This window comes from Trypanosoma grayi, assembly GCF_000691245.1.
Source record: "Trypanosoma grayi strain ANR4 Tgr_747_V1, whole genome shotgun sequence".
Taxonomy (NCBI): domain Eukaryota; phylum Euglenozoa; class Kinetoplastea; order Trypanosomatida; family Trypanosomatidae; genus Trypanosoma; species Trypanosoma grayi.
Genome location: NW_008826366.1, coordinates 1 through 8,486, shown reverse-complemented (window position 1 = coordinate 8,486; position 8,486 = coordinate 1). Strand labels below are relative to the sequence as shown.

Here is an 8,486-nt window from a genome sequence, read left to right as displayed (position 1 = left end):
ATATATATATATATTTGTGTCTATTCACCTTGTTTGCTAGAATTATTCATCTGTTTTTTGATTTATTCGTGTACCTGTGTGTGTGTAGCATTTCCGCACCGCTGTACTGTATCACACAGGTCCTCGGACTTGTGTCAGTTGTTTCAGATCCAACTCTGCTGTTGCCGCACGAGATGTCGAGCAGTCAGGGTGTCGGGCAGAAACAGCAACTACAACAACAGCAGCAACAGGCTAATGTGCCGACAACGGAACCGGCGGAAGAATCTCTGCATCCGTCACAGCCGCCGGAACAGCAGCCACCCGCATCACCAAGGCGGAGAAGTGTAGAGCATGCACATTTGCAGCAAGATGACCCCTTTGGGCATCCAGGACTCGCGTTATCGCGTGACNGCGGAGAAGTGTAGAGCATGCACATTTGCAGCAAGATGACCCCTTTGGGCATCCAGGACTCGCGTTATCGCGTGACATACTGCTGCTTTATAAGCTCATTAACCGAAAGTATAGCGAGGAGCGACGTCTCCGACAGCCTGGGCCAAAGTATAACGACGGCTATGACGATAGACATGGGCACTACGTCGCCTACGTTGGTGAAGAGATATGGGGGAGGTACACAGTGCAGGGCGTGCTGGGTCGTGGAAGCTTCGGTACAGTGCTGAAGTGTTTTGACGAGAAGCACCAGGAGCAGGTCGCAGCAAAGGTAATTCGCAACGGCGACTATTTTTACGATCAGGGACTCATAGAGGTAAACATTGTGGCGAGACTGAATAAACTCCCCGCCCTCGAGCATCTCGTTGTGCGTCTTGGAAAGGTCTTTGTGTGGAAGAGTCACTTGGTGCTGGTGTTTGAGATGCTAAGCATGAATCTATTCCAGCTGATTCAGCGCACAAATTACAATGGTGTTAGTTTGAATTTGACTAGAAAGTTTGCATACCAGCTGGTTCTTGTGCTGAAACAACTGGAGGAGCATGACCCACCTATTATTCACTGTGATGTAAAGCCAGAAAACGTAGTGCTGCGCGACCCAAGTCGAAGCTCCATTCGCCTGATCGACTTTGGCAGCGCGTGCTGCATGCAGCAGGGGGCAAAGATGTATAAGTACGTTCAGTCCCGGTTCTACCGCAGTGCGGAGGTTATTCTAGAGCTTGGCTATGATACCGCCATTGACCGCTGGTCGCTTGGTTGCATGTTGGTGGAGCTGCATACCGGCATTCCACTTTTTGCTGGTAAAAACGAGATGGACCAACTAGCCCGTTTCACCGGCGTGCTCGGACCGTTGCCTGACGACATGATAGAGCGGAGCAACAAGAAGGATCTTTTCTTTTACGACATGGGGCAGGCACAACAGGAATCCTATGTGCGGCCCTTAGCGGCACGTGGGGGAAGTCCGCCGTTGTTGGGTCACGGCCAGCAGCAAGACCTCGCCGCCTCGCCGTCGCCTGTGATCGCAGCGGAGGTGCTGAACAGTCTGTCAGCCACCTCATCCATCTCCGCTGTTACTGCGGCGTCAGCAGTCACAGGGGGGACGTACTCCACGCCTGCACCTGCATCAACAGCGCCACAACCTTCGCTGCCACCAGCACCACCGACGGTCTCTGAGGCACGGCAATCACACAGGAACTTCGCGATCACACCGAGCGGCAGCGTAGGCGTTACTTGCCCTAGCAACCACAACAATAATAACACGGTTGTCGCCGTACCAGCTCTGCGTCGACCAATGACGGCTGTCACGATGGAACCGTCCTCCAAGAAGGGTGGAATAGGCGGCAAGGTTGGAGGAGGAGGAGGAGGTTTCTCCTCTGTAGGTTCGAGAACAGCAAGTAGCAGGCCCGCTACGTCTATACGGAAGTCACAGAAGGCCCATGTAAACGTCATCACTCCAGCAGACAGTCCCACTACCACCACCACCACAACAACAACAACAACAATTGTCGTACCTCCTGTGGTTACGCCGTCGTCACTGGCCTCGGGAGGTCTGCGACAGTCAGCGCTTACGCCGAAACCACGGTTGACCACCAGTAATCACCTCCTCGTGCACGGTGATGGGACTCCGTCTTCCTCTTCGAAGATTAGCCGTGCAGGTTTGCAGCATCCGCAACAGCAACAACAACAACAACAGATGGGTGCTTTGCCTTCCAAGAGCCCCTTCCTTTTGCGTGTGCAGCCGACCCCCGACCAGTGTCAAAGCCTTGAGGAGATCATTGGTGTCTATTCAGGCGGACCAAGGGGCTGCCGCCGTGGGCAACCGGGTCACGACGTGGAGGACTACAAAGTGTTCTTAGACTTCATCCAGCGGCTGCTCTGCTACGACCCGCGAAAGCGCATGAGCTGTACAGAGGCCCTGCAGCATCCTTTCCTGGCCGAATTGGAGATGCAAAAACAGTGGAAATATTTGAGTGGTGGAGCACCGTAGAGGGTGTAACGTATTTTTGGTCGTCCTCCTGGTGTAGAATACATATGTCTGGACTCATGAGAACTGCAAGGGGAGATAGGGAGTGAATAAGTACGCGCGTGGACAACCGCAGCACCAGCGGTGGCGGTGGCGGTGGCGGTGGTGCTAAACGACACTGTGAAGGCGAATATGTGTGCGGGTTCCGTTCTCCTTTCATGTCACTCTTTAATCCCATCGCATCGCCACCCATCAGTCTTTCCAATGACTGCGTGCGGTCGCTCTCACTGTATTGATATTGTTTGGTTGGTGACATCGCGATCGTGGTCGTGATTGTTGTTGTTGACGGTGTTGTGCTGAGGCGGTTTCACCTGTATGTGTGTGCACGTGTTTCCTCTGTGCGAGGAGATTGGGGAGAGAGCGGGATCTCTCTCACACTCTCTATCTCTATCTATCTATCTATTTCTCTCTCCAACGGGAGATGTGCGCCGCAAAAGACGCGCATGCATGCAGAATGCCTGTACCGCCTTGCACCACTGTTTCTTGAATCATTCCGATGACTCCCTTCCCCTCTTGTTTGCGTTGCAACTGGATGGCTCCTTCCTTGATCTCGCTTTTCTTGTTCTTTTTGCTTTTGTCTACCTCTCTCTCTCTCTCTCTCTCTCCCTCCAGCCCTCCCTCTGTGTGTGCGTGTATTTTTCGGGTGTGTGGTCTCCTCTCGTCTACTGCCTCACATGTCACTCTGTTTTTGCTGCTGCTTCCTGTTTGCTTCGTTTTGCTTCTGTGAACACGGCGCTGCAGGAGCACAAGTGCTTTAGCGGCTGCACGCCATGTCGACACAAGTCGGCGCTGTGGAGAGCAGCATAAGCGGCAACCCCTTCGACTTCCTCGCGCCGGGGGGCAATGAGCAGCAGCTGTGGGCGGAGGTGTACCTGAAGGAGTTCCCCGACGCCGCTGAGGTGGCGGAGATGACGATAGAGGAGCAGCGCGAGTTGTTGGCGGATCTGCGCGAAGAGGTGGAGCTGCTCGACGAGGAGGCAACGGTGCTTGCACGCCATGCCGAGATACTCGCGTCGCCGCGTGGCCCCGCCGCCGTTGTGACGTCCTCCCCCAGCACTAAGAAGTCCTTCTCCACATTTGTGCCAGTTGAGGCGCGACCGGGAGGAGGAGCGACACCGACAACGGCAGCGGTGCCAGCACGCGGGCCGGAGGAGAGTGTCGCGAGCGAATCCGCCGCCGCGATCAGTACCGAGGGAGGCGCGGAGAGCGTCATTGACTCCATATCCACCGGCACACGTCGTGGGCAGGCGTACAGCCGCAAGTCAGTGGACACCGGCGACGCGTACGTAAGTCTCGAGGACCGTGTGACGATGCTGACCAAGGAGCGTGACCGGTTGCGGCAGCAGAAGGACCGGGATGAGCGCGATGGCGAACACCTGCGTGAACTGTTAATTGCCACAGTGGAGGAGGCGGTGAGCCGCGGGAAAGAGCTGCGGCTGGAGGTGCTGCAGTTTAACCGCGAGGTGATTGACGAGCACAGCAACACCGCGTCCGCTGACGATCTGCTGCGCTACATGGAGAAGCGCCGCGACACGCAGGCCAAGTACCTAGACAAGCTAAGCGTGCAATGCGCGGCGGCGGAGCGTAGCATTCACCAGTCCCAGCAGCAGCTGCGCCAGCGCAACGCCGCAGGGGAGGCGTTCCACGCCATTGACTTCGAGCAACTGCGCATTGAAAACCAGCAGTTCAACGAGCGCATTGAGCGCAAGAACCTGGAACTGGTGGAGCTGAAGGGCACCTCCACCCGCACAGTGCAGACGCTGAACACGCTCATGGATGCCCTCAACGGCCTCACAACGGAGCAGAACCGGTTGCGGAAAGACTTCAAGAGCCGCTGCGAGTACCTGGCGCGGCTGCAGCGTGAGATGGTGTCCGTCGTTCACGAGGCGAATGTTTCGGAACGCAAGAACGCGACCATCAAGGCGCAGCATGAGGCGGTTCGTGTGCCGAAGATCGAGCACTACGTTGCGCAGAAGGCGGAGGAATACGAATTGCGGAAGGCAGAGCGCAACTGGAATCGCAAGGTGGAGATTGCGGAGGGGCAGCTGCACCTCGTGCAGCAGCAGATACGGGTGCTGGCAGCGGCAACAGACCCCGCGCGGCGACGCCATCGTCACGCTGCACACTACACAACCACAACCACAACCACAACCACACCGACCTCTGGCAAAACGGGCAATACGCGTGCTAGCGGCAATGCGTCGGTCTATGTAGACGGGGTGGGGCGAATTGAGGTGCAGGTGCAGAGCGCTCCTGTCGTGGGTGGCAGCAGAGCGCTGCTGAACATGAAGCGAAGCAGTTGATGCACGTACACGCAGTAGCAGACGAGTTGGGAGGCACAAATGTGTATCGATCTGTCTGTGGGTCTGGATGCGTGTTTGCTTCTGTACCTTGTTGCTGTTGGTGTAGAATGTTCCTCTCATGTTATGTACAGTGTGTACCCGACAGCAGCACAGCTTTCTTGTTTCTGGTTAGCTTTCAGGGAAAGAAAGAGAGAGAAAGAGAAAAGGGACAGATTGAGTGGATGGAGGAGGAAGGAAAGTGTTATCACATCTCATTCGATCTGCATTTTCTGTTGCTGGTACTATTGTTGTTTGGTGTCGTTTGCTGGTTGGGTTGAATGTTGTTTTGCCTGCAGTTGCGCGTGGGGCTTGGGGGAGGGGCTCGCGCTCCGGCTGCTGCCCCACACGTCGCGTCAAGATGTGCGGCATCTAGACTCACTTCTTTGCTTCTCCACTGCTCATCGGCCACACACACACACACACACACTTTAACACAATGGGAAATGCGGCCTTTTAGAGAAGAAACAGAATAACGGTCCCTGCGTCTGACGTACTTCACACAGAAGGCGTGGAGGAAATTAGGAGAGTGAGAAGACAGAAGGGTTCGTTGGCAGGAGGGTGGTAAGGCGGCAATAGGTGACGAAGTCATCATCACCTGTTTCTTTCTTCATTCTGTGTGCGTCTGCGCGTAGGCCCATGGTGCGGCGGTCAAGTACAGACTGCTCGCCAAGAACGCAGCTCACCAGTAGATGCATCGTTGCGGAGGACGATGATGAAAACAACAACAACAACACGAATGAGCTGGGTATCGTCGTCGCTGTCCGTATTCGTCCTTTTATACGCCAGGAGCAGGAGGGATTTCTACGGAGAAAGGCAGGCAATGACGTGGACGCACAAGAGCAGGAGCACCGAGAGGATCCTATTGTAGATGTTGAGACAGACGGCAAGACAATTGTGTTACTCGATCCTGTGAATCGAAGCGTCTCACGTGGAACCTTCACCTTTGAGCACATCTTCTCCCCCCTCGCCCCTAGCGTTGAGGTGGACATCTTCAGCAGCAGTAGCGATGACCTGGGGCTGCGTGAACCGGAACCGAAACGACAGAAGAAACTGAGGAGGAATCCGAATCAGAAGCAGCCACGGAGTGGAAAGCAGAATGAGTTTGTAGAAGAGAAGGACTCGCCAAAGGGATCCGCTCCCGCCGCCGCCGCCAGGAACGAGATAGAAATAGCGAACCTTGACGAGGACGCCAGAAAGGCAGAATTAGAGCAGCAAGGGTTATTCGAGGCTTTAGGCGTCCCCGTCGTGGAATGGTCGATGCGTGGTTTCAACGCTTGCATTTTTGCCTATGGACAGACAGGCAGCGGCAAGACATACACAATGATGGGCTCTGAAGAGCACGAAGGTATCATCCCGCGACTATGTCGCCTCTTCTTCAGTCGAATCTCTGAGCAGGCCGACACGGAGCAGCAGCGGCGACAGCAGCGGCAACAAATGAAGATGCAGTTACAGCAACAGCAGCAACGAGAGCCGAGTGATGAACCCTCCCCTCTGAGCCCCTACGGCCTGAGTGCCTGCTCCAAGAGTGATATTGGCAGTGGCTCCACACCTTCGCCACCCACATTATCGCCGGCTTCAAGCGCACCAACAACACCGAACGCGCGTCTGACGAAAGTGACCATTTCCTTCATGGAGATCTACAATGAGCGCGTACGGGACCTCCTGAAACCGGAGCGTGACCGGCGGAGTCCACTGCATTATAACAGCCGCTTCGACGCTGACCCTGCCGACGCGTACGAAGCGCTGAAAGTGCGACAGCACCCGCTGCACGGCCCGTTTGTTGAGGGGCTGACTACTGTGAGCGTGAACAGTTGTGAAGAGTGTTGGGAGTACATAAAACAGGGCAACGCAGTGCGCGCGCAGGCGAGCAACAGTATCAATGAGAACAGCAGCCGCTCGCACGCGATCTTTCAGATGATTGTTACTCAGACGGTCTCTATCGGTGGGCGGGTTCGCGGGAGAGAGGTGACAACGCATCGCATCTCCAAAGTTAACCTCGTCGATCTTGCGGGGAGTGAGCGCAACAGTAGCATGGGTCCAAGAGAGAAGAAGTTTGTCGAGGCGAACGCGATTAACTTGTCCCTCTCTGTCTTGCGCCGCGTCATTAACGCACTGGTGAACCACAGTAAGGTTGTGCCGTACCGTGAGAGTCTCTTGACATATGTGCTCTCTGATAATTTCGGTGGCAACTCACGCACCGTTATGTGCGCCACCATCTCGCCGCACGTCTCGAAATTTGCAGAGACGGAGTCAACACTGCGTTACGCCTCGCTGGCACGCGGTATCGTCAACCGTGTGAAGATCAACGAACACCCATTTGCCAAGGTCATTCGAGAGCTGAAGGAGCGTATGCGAGGCCTGCAGGAAGAGCTGCGGAGTCAGCCAACCAACGAACGCATCATTGTACTGGAAACCACGATGGAGGAGAACGCCCGCGCGCTCACTGAGTTGCGGCAGCGGGAGGAGGAGCTCATGACTGTTGTGCGGGAGAGCAAGCTGCGCGAGATGGCGCTTCTTGAGGATCTTCATAAGAAGCAAGAGAAGGAACATAAGTGGAAGAAGGAAGCAAAGCGGCAGCGGCACGAAAAGGAGAAACTCATTACCGCTCTCAAGGACCTCGCACAACAGAAACCCGAGTTGGTGGCGGAGGGCGTCATTAAGGTCCCAGTCAGCCTTGACGAGAAGGATAAGTCCCTGACATCCAGCACCTCGATACCATCAGTGCTGCAGTCGCAGCCGCGAGACACGGCACCAGAGCAGCAGCAACAGCAGCGGGATCCACCAAAAATGCCGAAGCTGCGGGAAACACCCTCTGCAGACCCCACGGATGCTGCATCACTGCCGCAGCCGCCATCAGAGTGGCGGTCGCCGCCTCTTCCGTCCCCCACCTGGGGCAGTGGTGGTGGAAAGAGACCGCCACGGGCGGCGGAGTGTGTTTCGGCCCGGCCGGTTCCCACAAGTCAATGCACTGCACCATCCCTCATCCGTCTTGCACGCGGCGGTGTCAGCGTGCAGCCACTGTCGCTGCAGGGCCTGAGGAGTGCCAGAGAAGGTGAGCACCAGCACATGATGCCAAGGTCTCTTCAGACCCCCACGCACTCCCCGCGTGACGCCCTGCGGCAGCTGAAGTATGGTTTAGAGAAGGGAGAAGAGAAGAGAGTGGATGCGCCATCGAATGGTACACCGTCGCCCCAGCTGTGCAGCGACGTAAAAGATGGTGCGGTTAGGCGCAAATCGCTTTCTCCACTGACGCCTCCTGTGGGGTCGGATGGGTTGCTGCAACCCAAGCCCATACTGACCAGGCAAAAGTCACAAGGTAGCGGCATTCATCTTCGAAATGGTGCGGTTGAAAAAAACTCCAATCGCGGCGGTCAGTGGGCACCTTTGCCTCTTGATGTCGTTAAGGGGCAACAGCTTGTCCCTCTGAAAAGACGTGGTGAAAAAAAAAAGAGCGTGCATCAGTGACCTGCGTATGAGGCCTCACATTGCTGCTGCTGTTGTTGTTGTTTACAGTAAATGACGAAAAAATGGGAGGAGAGGAGTTGCCAACCTCTCTTTGATGCTACGCAAGAGTTGTTACGGTATCTGGAATGGAACTGCAGTGGCAGCAGCTGTAGCAGCAAGGCTGGTGGGGGATGATGGGCAAGGTCATCGTGAGCAAGTAAAAGAAATTGTACAAGATGAATAGTATTTTTTTT

The 8,486-nt window shown here is 55.5% G+C and overlaps 4 protein-coding genes across 4 annotated transcripts; all 4 read left to right on the top strand.

Moving 5' to 3' along the window:
* DQ04_07471030 (hypothetical protein) lies at window positions 1–404 on the top strand (the record flags this gene model as incomplete). The annotated part of the gene is made up of 1 exon (XM_009315182.1): window positions 1–404. A coding segment is annotated over one exon (404 nt), but the record flags the coding sequence as incomplete, so codon positions are not given.
* Window positions 405–847: 443 nt separating this feature from the next.
* On the top strand, window positions 848–2,410 carry DQ04_07471020 (serine/threonine protein kinase; the record flags this gene model as incomplete). Its single annotated transcript, XM_009315181.1, has 1 exon — window positions 848–2,410. One exon carries the CDS (start codon window positions 848–850, stop codon window positions 2,408–2,410), a length of 1,563 nt encoding a protein of 520 aa, XP_009313456.1.
* Window positions 2,411–3,216: 806 nt separating this feature from the next.
* DQ04_07471010 (hypothetical protein) lies at window positions 3,217–4,749 on the top strand (the record flags this gene model as incomplete). The annotated part of the gene is made up of 1 exon (XM_009315180.1): window positions 3,217–4,749. The coding sequence occupies one exon, from the start codon at window positions 3,217–3,219 to the stop codon at window positions 4,747–4,749; it is 1,533 nt and encodes a 510-aa protein (XP_009313455.1).
* A 675-nt stretch (window positions 4,750–5,424) lies between these two features.
* DQ04_07471000 (putative kinesin) lies at window positions 5,425–8,253 on the top strand (the record flags this gene model as incomplete). The annotated part of the gene is made up of 1 exon (XM_009315179.1): window positions 5,425–8,253. The coding sequence occupies one exon, from the start codon at window positions 5,425–5,427 to the stop codon at window positions 8,251–8,253; it is 2,829 nt and encodes a 942-aa protein (XP_009313454.1).
* Window positions 8,254–8,486: the final 233 nt, after the last annotated feature.